The 21,270-nt window shown below is 27.3% G+C and overlaps 2 protein-coding genes and 1 long non-coding RNA gene across 10 annotated transcripts in view; 1 reads left to right on the top strand and 2 right to left on the bottom strand.

Annotated features, from left to right (window-relative positions):
* LOC105154478 (hypothetical protein) overlaps positions 1–21,270 on the top strand; it is a 211,892-nt gene that overhangs the window by 33,311 nt on the left and 157,311 nt on the right. The gene's annotated exons all lie outside the window — the stretch shown is intronic.
* Positions 6,280–9,865, bottom strand: LOC147909159 (uncharacterized). The gene is made up of 2 exons (XR_015545723.1): positions 9,441–9,865; positions 6,280–6,950 (listed from the first exon to the last, which is right to left on the bottom strand). It is a non-coding gene; the product is annotated as an uncharacterized LOC147909159 (long non-coding RNA).
* On the bottom strand, positions 10,461–21,106 carry LOC105154475 (putative peptidoglycan muropeptide transporter SLC46). Of its 6 annotated transcripts, XM_011070033.2 has the most exons (10): positions 20,736–21,098; positions 19,809–19,941; positions 18,486–18,631; positions 16,658–16,897; positions 16,028–16,379; positions 15,184–15,579; positions 14,507–14,644; positions 14,246–14,329; positions 12,552–12,708; positions 10,461–12,412 (listed from the first exon to the last, which is right to left on the bottom strand). In XM_011070033.2, exons 3-10 carry the CDS (start codon positions 18,528–18,530, stop codon positions 12,280–12,282), a joined length of 1,545 nt encoding a protein of 514 aa, XP_011068335.1. In that variant the 5' UTR covers positions 18,531–18,631; positions 19,809–19,941; positions 20,736–21,098; the 3' UTR covers positions 10,461–12,279. The 6 variants fall into 6 exon arrangements, with proteins under 6 accessions (XP_011068335.1, XP_087263833.1, XP_087263836.1 ...); XM_087407707.1 differs by having other exon boundaries at positions 18,486–19,941; positions 20,736–21,106; XM_087407710.1 differs by lacking the exon at positions 18,486–18,631 and having other exon boundaries at positions 16,028–16,462; positions 20,736–21,099.

Here is a 21,270-nt window from a genome sequence, read left to right on the forward strand (position 1 = left end):
TGAAATGTCACTCCTAGCGATCGTGATAGTTGTGGCAGGAGTGAATTTCCAATTCAAGGGAGTATTCACTTTTCAATTGGAATGAATTTTTCATTCTTAAGGAGTGAAGAGTCACTCGAAGCGAGAATCAATTTTCAATCTAATGCGGAGTAAATAATTTCACTCTCTCGAAAGGACTGAAATAATTCAGTCTTACAAGAATGAATTTTTCTTTAATTAAAAACAAAATTATCATTAAAATTTCTTCTATTATAGGAGTAGGGAGTAGTAAAATAATAAAAGTTTATAATTTTAATTAACTACCTATATTGCGTATTTAAAATATATATGTATATGTGTATATATATATATATATATATATATATATATATATTTTAAAGACAGCATATAGGCAGTTAATTAAAATTATATAAACTTTTATTATTTCACTACTCACTACTTTTATCATTATCTTATTCACTGAATTATTTAATTTGAGTGATTATTTTTGCTGCATGCAATTCTAGTAATTTATATTAGTCAAAATACATATAATAAGTATAATAATTAATATATATATATATATATATATATAATATATATACACTAATCCTTTTTATTCTACAAAAAAATTTTTAAATGTAATTTTAAATATTATAAATTAATAATTTTTTTACTCAATTTTAAAAAATGTATTTTATTCAAATATACTATATACAATCCTATTACATAAAAATATTATTCAATAATCAAACGTTATAATAATATTATATTTCTAAAAATTGATTAAAGATGGGATTATATATAAAATAAAATAAGTCTTATACATTGGAATACAATAAAATTTCATTGAACTTGTACATATAACTGCATGTATAAACGTATTATAATGTATATATGCGTATATATATATATATATATATATATATATATAAAATATATATGTGTGTATGTATATATATATGAAGAGCAATCAGCACGAGCGATATTGCTATGAATTTCACCAAATCGGTATTATGAGAATATTTAATAGATAATATACTCGTGTTCTGGCTGGACGAAATAAAAGAATAAGCCAATACGGCGCGGCAGCGACAACGCGGCGACAAAACACAAATGGTGCGAATGAAGCGCCATGGTTCCCGTTCCCGTCCAAATTCTTCGCGCAGGAAAAATATTCACTCTTGCAGGAGTGAATATCAATCGGGCATCTAATCACTTCTACAGTAGGAGTGAGTTTGTTCACTCCATTTGCAAAGAGTGAATACATTCACTCCATAGGAGTAAAAATTCACTCCAAATGGGGTGGTCTCTCATTCACTTCAATAAAGAGTGACATAATTCACTCCTAAAACTTTAAGAGTGTACACATTGCCATTCTTATCGATATTAATCTGTAACGTAAAAAACTGGATATTTAACGTACAATTAGTTCATCACATTAAATATTTTATAGTGATGATATAATTGGATTCTAACGTACGGCAAACGTTCCGAGTTGTAAAAGTATTGTGTACGGTGTTTTTTTGTGTCGTAAAGCCTATTCTACAATGTGCTCTTTGCTTCCTGTTTCTTACTTTTTGCCTCTTCCTCCTTTGCAACCGTTTTATCGACAATTGTATTTCTTGCTACATGTTTCCTGTTTCTTTCGAAATTTATTAACTTTTATCTTCGGCGACATAAAACAAAAAACCGGATAAGAAGAAAAAAGACAAGAATGTAAAAAATAACAAAAAACAAGAAACAGAAAACAAAAAGCACATTGCAGAATAACCATAACCCGGCGAATTTAAGTGTATAGGTCTGAATATTATCAGTCGTCTGAATATTATCATTCGCAGACTCGAGCAGTTGATTTCATGCGTTTGGCATCATCCTTTGGTATGCCATACTGACATATTCCCCACAAATATATCATGAGAAAATATGATTATCTTCTGTAAACAATTATCTTCAATTATCTCCAATTCAACGCAATTGATTAGCTTCTACAATTTGCGATTCGCAAACGTATGAAAGTGACTTATCGAGAAGAATTATTTTATGCGATTTATTCCTTTGAAATAGATTCTATCTAAATGTGATAGAATAGATAGGAATTATTATTTTGTTATTTATAGACGATAGTTATTATCTTTTAATACTCGCGAATGTTTCTATCGATTCCAGTTTTTCCATCAATTCCAATGTAATTTATCCACTATTTTTGAAATTGGGAGTGCGGAATGATACGGAAGCAGCTAAATCGAACGATTGAAGTAAGGGAAAACCGTACTGTATCGACCTTGTTCGTTAATAATCCGTATATTTTGCAGGCAAAATATATTGCAATATTGAATTTTGATTACACATTTTCGAACATTGCTTAATTGGTTATCAACTCGACTTTATTTATCGCGCAGATTGAAGTTGCCATTTCTGCGTATATCGCTGATTTGTTAAAACACTTCGCTGATTCATTTAGTGTGTAAATATGCAAGATATTGTAGGTTTGGAACGGGTTATAATTTTTATTGTACTTTTCTCACATTAGTTTTTTATCGTTACGTAATCGAATGATAGTTGCGTGTGATTAACATCGGGAATTGCGCGCGAATTGTTATATTCTTTATTATATTGAATAATTAGCAATTGTAACAATTGCATTTTTACGAGTAATGTGCAACGAATCTGACGACTTCAAAAGAAAAGAAAGCTTGGGAGAGATATTTGATGATGACAGAGCATGAAGTGTTTAAATATAATAGTTGATTCACGTAATTATTCTTCAAAAATTTAAAATATTAACTACTTTTATATGTATAAGGCGCTATTATATAATTGAACATTCTACATTTATATATTGCAGAGCAATGTACGTTATAACGTAATCTGCAACTTTACTATGCATCATCAATTTTAAATTATTTTTTATTTCGTGATTGTGATAACGAATCTGTAAAAAAAATTTACGTTTGATAAAAAATGTTGACTTGTGCCACTTTTTACAGAGATATGTATTAAAATTAACAAGACAAGAATATAAATATAGGACATTTTATATCCGGTATTTTAAAATTAAACGAATGAGCTATGACAGATTGGAATGAATATTTAGTTTTAAAATATTTTCCATTTTGGTTGTTTCGATGTCAGTATTGAAAATTTGTACTATACGTAACGTCTCCTATAGATGTTCAGTACTGATATATATTAAAATACCTTTATTTATCAATTTATTGTACATTCGAGAATGCATGCAGAGTTTACAGAATTGAGGTCGTTGCTTTAATTAATTCTTACTGACACATGTTTGTGATTTATGAATACTGATTGAAATATATTAATTTAGGAAATCATAATATGAGTAAAAAAGTGATAAAAAATGAACAAATATATAAAATGAGGCTCGAAAGAATCTATCAGTGAAAAAAGCCCATCATAGCCTACATCAGCTGTTCAGATGCACAGAAAATTCTTTATTTTGTGTGAATGTAACAAAACGAATAAAATATACTCGTACGTTTTGATCCTTCAATTCGGGTCCTTATTAATATAAAATATAAATCGAAATTACATAGACGCAAATTTCAATGTAATTTCGATTTATATTGATAAGGACCCGAATTGAAGGATCAAAACGTACGAGTATATTTTATTCGTTTTGTTACATTCACACGAAAATAAAGAATTTTCTGTGCATCTGAACAGCTGATGTAGGCTCTGATGGGCTTTTTTTACACTTTTCACTGATAAAAAATGCTTTTTAATTTTAATAATTGCAAATAATAATAAAAAAATTTATATTTTTGAGATTGAAATAAAATAACTTTATTTTTCAAATATAACAATAATTTTTAAGTAATATAATGAATCAATTGTTTAAATTTTTCGTAAAAGAAGTATTAGATAATTTGAATATGTTATTAAAAATATGCTATTAAATCATCAATTTATTAATATTGTTGTAACATTCTGATACATGAAACAATTGAACATTTAATTTAGTAATATTTAGCTAATGAAAATTTTAATATTATCTAAATAGAATGTGAAAACAACAAATAACATATCATTAATACATAATAGATCGATACATATGCACAATTCGGAAACTATAAGCTCGCAAATTTTATATAATGCCATTAATAAATCCTTCATTATTTGGCAGCCATTGTGATACTTTTATATTAGAATTCTTTCGGCTCTAATTGATCTTTAGGATACGTTGCTAAAATATTGTGCGTTAATTGTTGGACACTCTGTATACAATTCATAGCGAAAGTGAAGGTCTATATAAACTTATGTAGTGTTACGGTTTAGCGTGCGGAATGATGTAGTGTTACGGTTTAACATGTTATGATCTATCACGCAAAATAGTTCGAAGATGATGAAGATTTATTATTATTGGCGGAAGTGTTAATACAACGGAGTTAATTATTGTTGTCGAATTGTTGGATATGAATGGAAATGAATGCCTAATGCAAATACTTTATTAATACATGGAGGAAATTTCTTTTTAGAATTTATCCTGAAAATATGGTAGTCCTGGGACAATGTATTTCGAAGAATTTTATGTAAATTTCTCTCATTCATTAAAACTATAATAAAATATAAAATAAACAAATATAAAATAAGTTCGATTAATTTTATTGAAATACATGATAAAAATCTTTAAAATATTGTATTATATCACAACTACCATATTTTTAGGATAAATTAAAAAAAATTTCTTTTATATAGAAAAATATAAAGCATATAAACACATTATTATATATATTTTTAGTATTTAAAAATTATATGGGTATTTTATGATCGACCTTGCACTTGCACGAATATTGACATTTTGTAGCAACTTTGCCGTGAAATGTTTGTGCAAAGGAATCATCGACCGTCACGGTGCGAGCTCAAACTATGATTATATTTTCTCTTTTTAGACCGGTATTGAATAACGTTTTTGTTCGCTGCTTCCGCGTGCACTATTACGGCGTGTAACTGGATTAACGAGCTGTAGCGAGTTTTAATTCGCTCCTTCATGAATGCAACGATTGTCACTCTCGGTTTCTCACGAAAATATGTCAAACGTGACATAACTGTGTGTTCGAGTCAGGAACAATATAACAATTTTATTTTTCGTATTTGTGAAAATTATTTCTGATAGTACAAAGAAAACATTTATTTGATATTTAATTCGAGCCATCATTTATATTTAATGTTGCAAATAGTGATTGATGAATAAATCGAGACAGCTTTAATAATTCTTCTTTTTGAATTAATTGACGTGAGTTGCATCTCTCATATGATTCTGCGAATGAAGCGAAATATAGAAATTATATTAAAATTTTATTTAACGTATATCTTGGCAATTTAACAAATTAATAGTCAAATTTAATACAAGGCTCTAATGAATATAAAATTCAAATAAATCACGGTAGGCTGTTCGAGTCAATTCATGTCATTCGCTAATAAAATAATAATAACATTATATAACATAAAATATTTTCAAACGTTTAGACCTTTAATATGGTCATGCATCTTCAGCAAATTGGTAATTTAAAATAATCGGTGAATTATTGATACAAAAATCAAGTTATTTATGATTGAGAATTTTTCGTAATAAAATTTTTCGCGCAAATATAATTTTTCACTTGTCCACGAAGTATCTTCGATTAACCGGGTCATGTGAACGCGGAAGTATGTAGAAACGACTGCATACATGGTCGATGGTACGGTGTAAGATACGACGTGAGGTAAATTATACCACAATAAACGTCACGGAGATGTCGGAAAAAGGGAACGAATGCGTACAAAAGTACTTTACTCGTTAGGCGACTTTACGTGTACGAGACGCCTACGTGATGCGCATTGTTATCGTCATAACGAATAAATATCTCCATAGCATCCTAACAAGAATAGTCCAAACACTATTATCTTAGAAAGAAAAATGCGGGTGCTTCTAAACAGTTGAAAACCGCCTTTTGTGTATGTGTGTTGATGCAAGTAAATTTTTTTTTATTGGCATTTTGCAACTGTAAGACCTTTCTAAGAAAAATATACCGTTGACAATCTGTAGAATCTTAAATTTAAAATAAAATGTAGAAAAAAATATTAATTACGGTATTAATTATAAATCTAATATAAGTAAAGAATGTATTTATTAATACGTAAAAAATTACATTTTTTTTAAATCTAGATAGTAGATATTCTGAATTTAACACATCTTGATTTAATTCATATCTTTAAAAATATCTTTGTACATTAATTTTTTTGTTTATAAGGAGAGTTTCTAATTAAGAATTATTAGATTTAATATACTATATAATTTTAATAAATTTTATTAGACTTTTATAATTTTAACATAACACTTTTTCTTATTGATGACATTAATCAGAATGACAATATCAGTATAATATTTTATATATTTAATGGATATTTATCATATTGTTTATTCATTTTGTTTCTTATAACAACGATATCGTAATTGTTATTTTTGAATGATAAAAAAAGAATGAAAATTTAAAAGAAAAAGGAAGCGTACTTTAAAATATATACATATTTTTTTCTCTACAATCAATTGTTAAATTAAAATTGCATTTATATTATTACTTACAAATGAATAATCACTAGTAATTACTGAGTTTAATTTCAAGTTTGTAAAGCAATATTGAGATAAAAAAGCATGTTAATTATTCAAGTTTTCAAATTATTTCTCAATTAAAAATGGACTAGCGAGTTTGTGAGTCAAAAGAGAACGGTCACAAAGTCAGCTCTGAAATAAAAGGAACTCGCGGCAGTATTTAACGTCCTGCAGATTGCACTGTGGTGGGTTTCGGATAGATCCACGGATTCGGTGCGTATGGTGGCCTTTGGGGTATCGGATAGATCGTAATAGCTCCGGATGGAATTGGGCTGGAAGTCGGTATCGCGTGCACGAACGCAGCGATGACTATTAAAGCTGCCGCAACAGTGATAACGATTTTTCTCAGCGAGATCTGGAAGTGAAGACGTATCGTTTGAAAAAATACGCAGTGTTATTTTTAATGATGATTCATTGAAAAGCAAATGCCTTGTACGTAATAATTCAATTTATATCACGATGTTTTTAAAATCGTTTAAAATGATTGCCAATTAAAAAATATTACTGCTGGAAACTCCCATATTGGAGCAATAATTATTATTGCTTATATATTATTATCTTTATAAAGATAGCGATGAAAAATATTCTTTTTTATTTTTGCAATTTAAATCGTTTGATCATTTTGTAACATTGCCACAATTTTATCTGAGATATAATTTAACCAACTAGTTTTACCTGTTTTCTGCTAGTTTGTAGACGATTAGGACAATTCCTAATATGGTATTTTTGCACTTAGTTTTGTTGCATATGCAAGTGAGACAAAAATTTGTTTTCCGCTAGGCATTCTGATGGTGAACTTTTACTCTTAACGATCGTCTAAATTGCTATTCACGCGGATGCAAGATAAAAAGCACCGTAGATAGAGCGTTACTTTCTCTATGACTATTTGAACTATGCAAACTGTCAGTTCGAGGAATAAATAAGCCACGTAATATAATGCAATATTTATACTGCATCTTCACTTTCAATTAGATTGTATTGCAAAAATAGTTGAATGAGGATTTATAAATTGTTGCTAAAACACTATTATTTTATTATTAGTTATAATTTGATAATTGTTCAAATAGGAATAACAGACTTATTTTCGTTGAAGTATCTCATACGCAATTTAATAACAAAAAGAATTTTATAATTTAAAGAATTTTATATTTTAAAAAAGAATTGTATATTTTAAAATTTTATATATCGAATTTAATATATAAATTGAAACGAAACAAAATAAAATATAAGATTTCTTCCTGCATGTTTTTTTGAAATGTTATAATAACTGACCTATCGTTTCTCATTTAAATGAGGTATCATTACAAAATAGCCGGGAGATAGGTTTTTTAATTTTTTGCTAGTAAATAGACGAGCACATTCGGGAAAAATAACTTCATTCGCGAATCGCGTCACTCATAAATTGCTACGATCAACACGACTATAATTCTGCTTATTACTATTATCAAGTGAGCCACGTTTTTATGCGAGAATGCGGAATAAGTCTAGGAGAGTCTGTCTCCCCTAAAGTATAATTATCATAGCGAGTACACTTTGTGAATTTAATGTGCGGTCTGTTATCATCAATATAAATAAGTTTCGCGATAGGAATGCGCGATGGCTATTCGTTCGAATGCAGAAATCGTCCGCGACGTAACTTACATTGAAATAAGCCGCGCACCCGGAAAGAGAAAACCAAACGATCTTATTTAATTTGCAAGTAAGTTCAATAGAAGCTGACAATTGAGTTAACAGCGTGAATAATGCATTATTCAACTTTATCATTCTTATTGCGATTGCTGCTGTGATTTTCCATGTTTACACATAAAACCCGCAATTTTGTATTTATGGAGAATTGATAGAGCTCGATAGGAGTTATTATTTATGAAAGTTATGCTGTAAGTGACATGATTATGATGGAATCATTAATATTAATCATGTTTCTAGTTTTTAAATCGATGTAGAACTCTTTCCTCATTTTTTATAATTAATTGATTTATATTTATTATATTTATAATATTATTTATAATATTAACTTCGTGTATTATGCAGCTTTAATAAAATTGAGTCTTCTATTTCTATATAGAATAAATGGTTTTGCTAAAATATCTACAAATTTAAATATAGATTTAAAAATAATTTTGTTGAACCATCACACAAATTAATTATGTATTAGGTGTTGGAATTAATTCGTAGCGTTTTACAAGTGATGGGAAGTACTTTCATTAATGTATTTTTTAATGCTCATGTGAAATAAATAACATTCTTTCATTAAAAAACGCTACGAATTAATTCCAACACCTAATAAGACAAACTGGTTACTTGAATGTCAAAACTTTTAACAGAATTGCTTAAAATTTCTATGTAATTATTTTGATTGTGAAACAAAATTTATTTTCAGATCTCTAGTTAAATTTTTAGGTATTTAAAAAATCTTTCATTCCGTAAATATATACATGTATATATATATATATATATATGTGTGTGTATAAAATAAATAATAAATATATATTAATTAACCGTAATAAATATCGAGAGAAAATAAACTTACGTGCAACTGATTGTTGATGAGCGAGCACTGATAGATATATTTTATAGTTTTTTTTATCAATCACTTATTCATTAAAATTGAAAAAACAAATTATACGGAGAATTGTTTAACTGATGTGATAATAATTACCATGATGATAATCTTTTTTGTACAGAAGCACGTCAACGCATTAGATATGCGAGATGAGAATCATTATAATGCTCCGTTTTTCAATGAAGTATAATAGGATTTCTGTACACACATACATTACTCATTTTTTTGCATTTTATTTTTTGACAAAATTTTACAAGCGAATATTTGTTTGCTCTGTATTACCATAATATCGGAGATTCCAGATGTTCCTTGACGAACCATTGCTTGAAACGAATAAGCGAATCTTCAGAGTTGGCAGACTTTTTATACTGGTAGATTTTAAGAGGTGGATATTTGGGTCAGAATATGTATGTGCGAAGCGATATCATCCGTATGTTATGCGTCCAAGGAATTTCCAAGAAATCGAACAGGTATTCGTTTTCATTCGTGATAGTTGGCAGTATTTAATCAGATTGATGCGCGTCATTGTATAGATCGCGGAAGAGGAAGGCAGAGAATTAATCCATATCTCTGTGCGCAATGGTGTAAGCAATTGTTATATAACATAATTAGAAATTAAAGACTTTATTTAATTGTTAAATTTGCATATTGCGTTTGCGAAAGTAATTATCAACAGATTTAAATTAATACCTATGATTATATGAAGCTGTGATTACAGTTATAATTAAAGGATATAGATATAATATTATACGCATATATATATATATATATATATATATATTAGGTGTTGGAATTAATTCGTAGCGTTTTTAATGAAAGAATGTTATTTATTTCACATGAGCATTAAAAAATACATTAATGAAAGTACTTCCCATCACTTGTAAAACGCTACGAATTAATTCCAACACCTAATATATATATATATATATATATATATATATATATATATATATATATATAAAACGAAGAAAAAACAGATCAATAAAAATATACAAATATAAAAAATAGGAACTTATAAATAATATGAATAATATAGAAAATGTAATATTTCTAATATGATAGAGTTTTTATATTAATATAATATTTATTAAATTATAAATTAATATACAGTGGATGATTTTCGTGACTTAAAGGAAAAATTATTATAGTCGAAGTATTTCGAACAAGCTCATGTCGATTCGATATTCATAATTGATGATTTTATAGTGTGAGTAGATCTTTCAATGCTGAATTTTTTATTCTTCTATGTAGAGTAAAGAGGTATGAATTATTGGTCACATGAAATGACTGATCCATAAAAAATACTCTCATCAAAAATCGTTTATTATTTAACATTTTTAATCTTTTTTTTTTTAATGGTGTTCGGTAGAATTTAGGTCTTGAAAAATACAATCTGCACCGAAAATTCTAAACGATGACAATTAGCCAATAATCCTTGACATGCTTGCGCTCATTGAATATTAATGGGTATCGTAATTTTCTTAGAATAATCCTAAATATTATCTAAATGCAAATCACAATTTCAAAAACCAGTCTTATCGGTGTTGCACTATAATCTTTTAATGGAATTGAGGACCATTTTTTATGAGAGAATTAATTTTAAGAAAGGTAGTGAAATGTTACGTAAGATTTTAAACTAAAATTTCCCAATATTAACAATATTAAATATTTTTGTAAATTAATAACGAGAAATATTATTTTCTAAATTAATTAGAAATAAATTTTAACTTGGAAAAAAATTACATACGGATTAACAGAATATTTAGAAACGAATATGTAAAAACTTGAAATAAAAATTTTTATTAGATTATTGTTTAAAAAAGATTTTGAGCATTTATTTTATATTACTTTTTTGCAACTTTAATAAATATATTGGAGAAATATTAGAAAAATAGAAATGTTTCTCACAAGAGTAATGTAGAGTAAATCGTATTCATAATCGTAATTTAATTTCAGATTCGATTTGAATTAAATTTGAATCAAGCTATGTTCTAAAGTTACTGTCAACATTTAAAATGCCACAATTTACGTTACGTGCATTATAGATTTTCAGTACAAACAGTTAATTATGGAACGCAGCCTCAATATTTTCTTTGAAAAATGCTTCTCAAATTACGATTTAATAAGTCTGATCGATTCAAACTTTGGTTCAAATCTAGCTTGTCTGAAATGAAAATCAATCCTGGATCGATCTATGATTTTGAATACGAATTGGTAGAATAATTAAATTTAATTACAAAAATGTATGTCTACATATACATAGTGTTCCAAAATTCGCATTTAAAATACAGAACATGATCTTTATGCTAAAACAAACAGCTTTTTCCTTTAACAAAATTGCACCCAATAAACAATTTTTGTGTTTATTTGTATAACTTCAACCTGCTTTCCTGTAAAAACTACTTGTCAGACGCAATTTTGCAAAAGGAAGAAATTGTTTGTTTTAACATAAAGTATCATGTCTTGTATTCCAAATGCGCGAATTTTAGGACCTGTATATTTACAAAATGACGTAATATAAAAATATGATCTAATCTTACGAAATATATAATAATCTAAAATATATAATACTGTCTGATATGTAGATATTATGTTACAAATGCATTTATACAATTTAACATCTCACAGTTTGGTTCTAAATTCATAATTTTTCAATGAAACCTCTGTGAATTTAAGATTATTTTTAATATATCATTCTATTAGAATTATTTTGTATTAGAAATATATAATTAACATTTTAACAATGATATAGACATTTGTTTGTACGTATTTTATTATAACGTACATTATTTTCTAATTCATAGTTTATATTTTCTGTTATTAATCATCAAATAATTCTAAAATCTTATTACGAATGAATGTATGGTAATTAAATTAATCTACATTAAAATTATTTTAACAAGATGAGCAATTATTAATTTTTATGTTATCTCCCTCAAATAACAATAATTGATACTTGAAAATATATAATAAGTTTGAGCTTATTGCGAATGGAATTTCATGAATTTCTAAGTTGTAACATTACAGTTGTTAATTATCTATTTACAAATTTTATTTTTATAAAATGAAATGTTAGTATGTAACAAGATATGATCTTCAATGCATTAAGGATACAATCTCTCTAAGATTCATTTGTTACGTTACTCGACGAGCTAGCTTCAATAGTATTTGAAAGAGATGGAGCTACAGCCTCGTCATCATTGTAATCCTGTTGCTCGGTTGCATGCTTAGACCAGGATGAAAACTGAATCAATCTGTAAAAAAATAATAACTCCTTAAAATTGAATTATTCGAATGTAATTAAGAAAAGCGACACAGTTCTTTAATATATTTTGTACTCGAGAGAAAATATAACATATGAAAAAATGTCCATAAAAATCATAATTTACTTACAGAATTATTAAAAGCACGGCAATCTGTGTAGCGAATGTTAACCAATAAAAAGAGTTCGGTGCTGTCTTTATTGTAGCATTGTAAAGTTGGGAATATAAAATGCTACTAAATAGCGGAACTGCATTATCACATACGGAAAGCATCGCGAATACTTTCCCTGAAAAATTAGAACGATTCAATTATCCTTCTTTTTTCTCCCTTTAAAATGAAATTTAACTCTAAAGAAAAAAGTAAAATCTCATTCTTAAAAATTGACAATTGAGCAACTCTTTTTCAATACTAGTTTAATTGTCTTTAGAATTAAATTTCATTCCAAAGATTTTAGAAAGTTGTCACTAATGAAAAAGAAAAATCATTAGTGTAGCACGAAGTTGAAACTGATATTAAATGAGATCCAATGTGACATGGAAATAGTATCCCTTACTCATGAAAATTCATATATAAAGTATATACATATTTTTCGTATTTGTAGTATCAAAAGTATTGACCTAATGGAATTAAATTGATTTTAATCTATGCATGAAGTCAAAAAGTAAGTGCAATAACACTGTCCAATATTATTTTTCAACATGGATATGTGATTATTTTCGATGTATTTTTATCTGCTTAATATAAATCCATTCGCCAAACTTGGCTGTCATGTCACAATTGTAGGAAAAATGACATTAAGAAAGTAAAAAAAATGATAATTTTAACGTTAATCTCGGTCAGCAAATTACAATCAGCAAATTTTTTTTTTAATTTCGTTAATGCCATGCAAAAATATTAACTTAGCTGTAAGGGTGTCTCTATATAATTCACAAATTGTAAGACATAGTTCGCACAATTGCTGACTCAGAAGACGATCACGCAAGATACAGATGAAAACCAATCGCAATGAAAATAACAAATGCAAATTTTCATTCTGCGTTTGCATTTGCGAACTACGTTTTGCGATTTGCGAATTATAATATGTAGGTTTTGTTTTGTTTTGATTTTGTTTTCGAGATATAGCAATTTTAAAATAGTTCTTTTTCCATGATGTAATAAATAAAAAAGGTATTTTATTCCATTTTAATATTGCATTATGTGAAAAATAAATGCTCTAATACTTGCATAATATAATAGGATTACACTAATCAAAAAGCAATGAAGTTGACAAAATACAATATTGCAGGAAGATTATAATTTTGAATCGCACATAATGAAAATTATAATCTTTTCTGTCATATTGTTTCTTCATTTTGTCAGTTTCATATTGTTTTTTTCTTTAATATTCGAATATATTACGTAATTACTGAAGTAGGTACTTTTTACATAATGCAGTATTAAAATGCTACAAAATGCTTTTTCCATATAATAATGGAAATATATATAATATTATTATATAGGAAAAGAAGTATTTGAAAATTGTTTTATCTTAAAAACAAAAAATTATACCGAAACAAAACAAAATGCATTTTAAAGCTAAATGTTGATAGTGTGCCATTAATAAAATCTTTTAAAAAATTTCTTGCTGAAACTATAACAACTACAACGTCATGAAGATCTTCAAAATTATCATATTTTTTGCCTCTTTGAAGTCATTTTTCTAATAATTGTGACGTAACGGCCAACGGATTTACGTTTAATAAGTAAAAACATGTCGAGAATGGCTGTTCATATTTGCATTACGAAAAAGATCAATCTTGTCGGACGTATTACTATCGTATTACCTCGTTCCTCTACAGGTACAAGTTTTGAGGTCATAGATCTGAGTACTGGAGCTACTACTGGTCCTAATGCAGCGACAGTAGCACCTGCAAAATAATTATTATAAAATAACTTCTAATTACTTTATTATTTAAATATAAAAAATGTGTATAATATTCTTATTAAAAAGTTTAAATGATAATGACACCGAACTTATAATATTTATTGTTAGAAATAATTTGATTGATATATAGATATAGTCGAGAAAGATCATTTATACTTACCCACATAAAATAATTCCGGCCGGCTCGCTAAAACAAATACTATTCTTCCAGCTGCGTGCGCTATTGCTCCAACCATTACGATGAAAGTATCCTTCATTCTTATTAATTTACTCATGATTGGCACTCCAATGAGCATTGCTGTAGGAACAAACTTCTTTTAAGTACTTTATGTTTCTAATAGCATTTAAAGTATTTATGAAGATAATTATATAATTAAAATATTTTTATGAAAATAAGGATATTATTTATTTTTATAAACTGCATGATGGTATTAAGATCTGAATTTATTAATTTATTTAAAACGTTTATAGTTATAAAAAAATGCTAAAGTCAAAAAATTTGAATATCTAAAAATTACTTAAGAAAAATTTTCAAATCCAATTACTACATAATAATAATAATTTATCTTACACATTTTCTTACATAAAAAAGTTGAACCTTTCACAAGATCGATTTTAATTTTACAATTAGGTCATAATTTTTATATTGTAATAGAAAAATGCTAAATAATTATCGTTAGTAATCAAGATCATGAATTAACTGAAAGTGAAAGTTTTTGCGATTTCGAGAAGAAATTTCTCTTTTCATTTCGCTAAACTCATTGTGAATTGATATCGTTGAGATTTGCGAAATGTCAATGTGACTACTAATTTGGATCAAGTTTATGTTAAACTGACCTAATACGAAGAGAGTTGATTGGAACGTTTTAAAATTGCTAAAATCCGTCACATTCCAGTTAAAGATTAGCGAGGTATACATCTGACTCTTGACTTTTTCATCTCTCTGGAACGTATATAGACACATCGCCAGTAGAAGCAACCACAGGTGTAATTTACCATGATTGAGTCTTGACTTCAATAATGTTCGTATTGTCGTAGCGACATGTCGCCTGTCGAAGAAGTCTAGCAGCCAATTATTGCCCGAAAGGGATTGCTGCTGTGGTGACGTTTGCCATTTGAGCCATAGAAGCGAATATATAATCGCTATTAAAAGCAAAGTCGCGTTTACAGCAAACATAATTGTGTAGGACATGTTGACCAAATGTGTAAACACGTACGATCCAAGTGCAACTCCTGCGAGCGAAAAGAAACGTGATTAGTTATTTAAACGCTACAGAATTGCAAAGACTTTTATATAATCGCAAATATATTCGTAAAATTAAAGTAGCAAAATAATGTTATCAACGAAAATCATCCATTAATTTTAACGGATAAAATTGTTTATAGAAAAAAAGAAATTTTATAATAAATATTGAATATTTATTATACAATTTTTTATATAATTTTGTTTTATAATAATTAATTTTTATAATAAATATTCAGTTTTTTTTCTGTAAATGATTTTTGAGTCGTTAAAATTATTGGATTATCGATGATAACATTGTATTTATTTCAACAATTCAAAAATTTAGAAGACGTCTTAAAAATTTATAATCTTTATTTAAATTAAAGTTCTTTAATGATAATTATTCACATAATTTATATCTTTGAATAAAATTGTTTTGAGAGTGCTTGTCCCTACCTGTAGGCATAGTACTGAGATAAACGACATCCAAGATCGTGATTCTCATGGTTCTCTGTTGCACGGAGCTTATGTCCGATATGTACGCGAAACTGCTGCCGAAGATCGCGACATCGCTGCCCAGAATGCTCATTGGCAGAGTCGCCGTGTATACCACCATATTCAGATTCCAAGTGTCTATCATGGAATTGATCACGATCATGAAGGAGTAAATAAATTTACCCGTTAGACCAAGGACTAGTGGCAATTTACGTCCACGCCGATCACTCCAGTTGCCATAGAACATCGCCAAGATAATAGGCATCACGTGTCCGGCAATGTCGTTCCATTGATGGAATTCTGAGACAGTCATCTGCAAGATCAATCTTTCACATCTTTTCTTAATGGAACGTAATTGAAGGATGAAACTCAATTATTGTCTTAGCACCAAAAACCCTAAATTATGATAAAAAGATGACTGAAATATCAAGTATTATAAAGTACTATTGTCAGCTTAAGATTTGCATTTGATAAGCACTTGTTCCAAATAATCTCAAGCTATTAAATGCTTCAATAGTTTAATATAATGCGCGTTTTTCCTCTTTTTATATTTCTTCTCTTTTATTTTAAATATGGTACATAATGTTTTACCTGTACTTTGGTTTTTATTTCTTTATTATCATCATCACTTAGATGTCTACAAATTTCTTCAGAACAACCATGATCCACTCGACACGCTTTATATCTAAACAAGTCTTGCTCTATGACCGATGTGAACATAAACGCCATCATGTAGAGCCACATAGTCGGCTCTACTGATACATGTTTTATCCATCCGAAATATTTTGTATACATCCTATTTGAATGAGAAGATTCCATTCGTGGTGTTGCCTAGAAATTACAAAATAAACATTGAAACATATAATTCGAGAATAATTTTGTTAATTAGCAATATATGTTAAAATTATAAAACTTTTTAGGGTATAGATAAATAGCAGAAACCACTTCTGCATTTAACTCATTAATGCCCAATTTATTTTTTTTTTAATTTTTTAGGGGGAAACATGTTATTTTCTTACTGATAGAAATAATTTAAAAAAACAATATATATCACCTCTGAAAAGTAGACTATAACTGAAAGAGAAGTGTTTGCACTAATAAGAAATAAACAAATCGCTTATTCAACATTCAACTTGCTAAAACGTGATTCTCAAATGAAGGCACTAATAGATTAAACTAGCGAATAAATTTAAAAATATGATTTGATACTTTTTCAAATTTACGCTAACAAAAACAAGAGAGTTATAAAATTGTAATTATAATTACAATTGCATGGCTAATTTTAATTAATTTTTTTAATCATTTATTTATAAATTTTTCTCTATTACACACAATCTCATTCTCTATTACACACATTGAAACGCGTTCAATATTTCATATTATGCAGCCTATATAAAATATCAATCTTGTGTAATGTAGTCACAGTTTCATTATCTCACAAGAGCGCTATTTTTATTTCCTTTTTAGATATGACATTAGAAACAGTTCGAAAGATCAAAATTATATAGATAACATGTCTTTCGAATTGTTTCTAATATCATATCTAAAAAAGAAATACAAATAGCGCTCTTAATTTTAAATTCACAAAAATAGATATAATATTCGAGATATTCATTAACTGTTATTGGTTAATCCTAGATATTTTTGCACAAATCTTTACATTTTTAGGCTTTATGATTTTCTTTACAATTATTTTATTCCTTTTTTAAATTAATTATAAAAGAAAACAGACAAAATTACAATGTATGTATTACAATATGTGTATATTGATAATGTATACTAATAATGTAAAAATATTGTTTTCAAGAATTCTGAATATGTGTGTTATAAAACAATTATAAAATTCTAAAATTTTTATAAGAGATTCGATAGATTTTATATAATACTACAATATTTAAAAATTAATTATACCGTGCAAATGTGACGATTTGAAAAATGCTTTTTACTTATTTAATAATTTTAAAAAAGATTAATATAATCTTGTAAATAATTATCTCTAACAAAAACATCACAAGAATATTTAAGAGCTAAAAATTCAAGTCTCCAGCTTGCCGCACAATTGATTATATTGCATTATAAATTATAAGAAAAAATTATAAACAATTTAATATAATTTTAATATTTTAATAAATTTAATAATTAATAATTTAATGAATTTAAATTCTTAGAAAGAAATATAAATTGTAATTATGTAAATATTCTAATTATTAAGATTATATATTTGAAATTTACATATAACAGAATGCGTTTATATTAAATATAATGAATTATACATAAACATAAAGAAATATTTTTACTAAAATGAAGATAGAAAGAAATTAAGTTTTTGTCTTTACCATAGAAATGTTTTTAGAAAAAGGCAGAATTTTTAATCAAACAATATTTTTATAATTTTAATCATAATGCCATATAATAATACCTCATTGATTTTGATATCGCTGTTAGTCGCTATTGGTTTCTCCATTCTTTTTTTTTTTATTTTTTTTTTAAAGAACTTCAAATGAATGAATTTCTTTATATGTCTGAATTCTCTTACGTATTGTTCTTGAATAGTCCATTACTTTACTGCAAATATGCACAGATTTTCAAAACTTCGCTGAACTAGTTCTTAATTTATGCTGATAACTTTATTATATTAGCATACTAAGAAAAAAGAATTGCTGTTTCCAAAAAATATTAACTGATTCAATTAAATATAGCTGTCATGGACTCAAGCAAATAATTGTTAATTCAATTAAATGTTTGTTAATTCAAACAAATAATGTGTTTTAAATTAGAAGATTTGTTAATCTAAATATATAAATATTTGAACTAAATAATCATTACGAACTAAAGGCATTTAGTTAACAATTTTTTTCTCGGTGCATTAGATGCATAGATAGATTTTTTCTAATTATCTATCTATTATCAGTTACAAAATTTAAGAACGTTAAAAAACATCTGAAATTGAATCTGAACATCTGAACATCTGAAACATCTGAATTGAATATCTTTTTACGGTTGTTTGAATAATAATTTTACAATGCATACATTCTTACGTTTTATTTCGCGATAGTAAAAAATTGCTAATTAAACTCAATATACTTTTAGATTTTATTATTAGAAGTTTGCAAATTCACTTAAGATCAAAAATTTTTGTTTTAATACAAATATTCGGGACAATACATGATGAACTGGGAAATGAGAAGTTCTGAAATTAAAACCAGAAACACATAGAAAATTAACATAAGGTAATAAAACATAAGCAGTAAGGGAATCAACTAATTACAGTAGAAAGTATATAACATAAGGGAATAACTTTATATTCTCTCCTATGATTGACAAATTTATTTACCTCTTTACTATCTTATGTTTTTATACGCCATAGGCTTAAGGCCAGCGCACACACTTTTTGTAACAGTAATCATTAGACGAACCGTAAGAATTAACCAATCAGAAAAAATTAGTTGAATTTTTGATAATTCTTAACTGATTGGCTAATTCTTATGGTATATCTTACGGTATGTCTTACAGTTACTATTACGGAAAATGTGTGCGATAATTCTTTTTTCAAGTTTTTTTACGTTGTTATTTTAAAACTTATTATTATGAATTCTAATTATTTCTTATTTTCATTTCTGTATTCGAACAGTTAATTTGTAGTGTGTTTGTATGTATATTTGTTTGTATGTTACACAAGAGTAATCATATCAAGTGGATGTAATGAGTAAGCAAAGTAGTAAGATATTGTCGTCACACTTACGGTAATAAGATGCAACTTGGATGTTGAAAAATTCGATGTCTTACATTACAGGATTGTTACTGAGAGATACTTGCAAAGATCGCTCCGGTTTATTCAATAATATAATTCAAAATTATTTATCACGTATCATTACCTGAAAATGATAAATTGAATACTATCAATCGCTGTTGCAAATTCACATTTAATTAAATGTTATCTGAAATTACGTTTTTAATTTCTTTATTTTTGATTTAATAATGATATAGATATAAAAATAGAAGACAGTTATTAATTGTAATTACATTTTTTAAAATTACTTTAAGCGATTAAAATAAAGTCGATATAATGTCAATAACAAGCCACTTATTTATTTCTTATCTTTGACTTTCAAACACGTAAATTGGAATTTGAATGTGTTTAAGAAAATAGTAGTTAGTTTATTATTAAGTATGCAGTTCTTATTGTTTCAAATAATAAATAAAAATTTAACGCGAAAATGTTAACGTGAAGGTATTAACATTATTGTCTTTCTCGAATTATGTAAAAAAATTTATATCTGCATATTTAATTAATCTAACACGAATTATTTAAATAAAATAAATTCAGTGTTTTTCGGTCAATTAGAACATTGACACTGGAATTATAATTTTGTTTCAAATATAAAATAATTGTATTTTTACATCAGATCCAAATTACTTTGTACAAAGAGTTAAATTTTTTTAGATGAAACGGAATACGTTATTAATCCGAAGTAGTTGCACTGTTACTACTCTTTTTCACTTAAATTCCAATAAATTTGCCGTTTTCTTTCGTGGAAGGTCATTCATGAACTAAATTTGATAAATCAGTGATATTTGAGATTGCGATTGTTCAAACAGCGTCTTATCCGTCCACGTGATCCGCTTCAATAATGTAATGTCTTCCCACATGAGTAACATATATACATACACGCCACCGTAGAAGTGAAGTCAGCAATGCGTGTTGTCTGCTTGCTTAGAATATCCAATTCACGTCCTCCATTCACTGACCCAAGTCGGAGCATCTTATCGATGATTTTACGTAATCGGACTCTCGGACGAACAACATGTAGCGCAAACATGATGCATCACGACGTATGCCTTGCGTATCTTTTTGTATCAAAATGGTATGCAAGGATGTCCAAAAATGTATTACTGAGCGAGCACATAATCATTGTTTCAAGTATTTATCACGATAGTCTATCGCCGACTGCAGTAATCTTTGTCAGGTTATCCTCTCGACAAAAAACGTGTTTAGCGACATCTTGTGGAATAGAAAATGCGAGGAAAGTGATTAAAAAAAAATTTTCTAGCGATCAATCGTAGATGGTTTTAAGAATGATTTTTATCTTTGGTGACCCTATTCAACGATTTTATTTATTATTAGCTTGGAATAGATATTTCTCTCTTGAAACGTTAGTTTGCGGTAGAATGCGCGTGCGGTTGGTAACGTATTGATCGCTTTA

The sequence above is a fragment of the Acromyrmex echinatior genome, chromosome 7 (assembly GCF_024713525.1).
Source record: "Acromyrmex echinatior isolate Ae372 chromosome 7, ASM2471352v2, whole genome shotgun sequence".
Lineage (NCBI taxonomy): Eukaryota > Metazoa > Arthropoda > Insecta > Hymenoptera > Formicidae > Acromyrmex > Acromyrmex echinatior.

What these genes read in the sequence shown, in the direction of transcription:
- LOC105154475 (XM_087407707.1), bottom strand. Translation starts at nt 18,530, where the DNA reads ATGGAGAAACCAATAGCGACTAACAGCGATATCAAAATCAATGAG. An exon ending in TGTACCTGTAGAGGAACGAG is followed by an intron (nt 12,709 to 14,245) that starts GTAATACGATAG and finishes CTAATTTTTCAG; the next exon opens with GGAAAGTATTCGCGATGCTT. An exon ending in GCCGTGCTTTTAATAATTCT is followed by an intron (nt 12,413 to 12,551) that starts GTAAGTAAATTA and finishes ATTTTTTTACAG; the next exon opens with ATTGATTCAGTTTTCATCCT.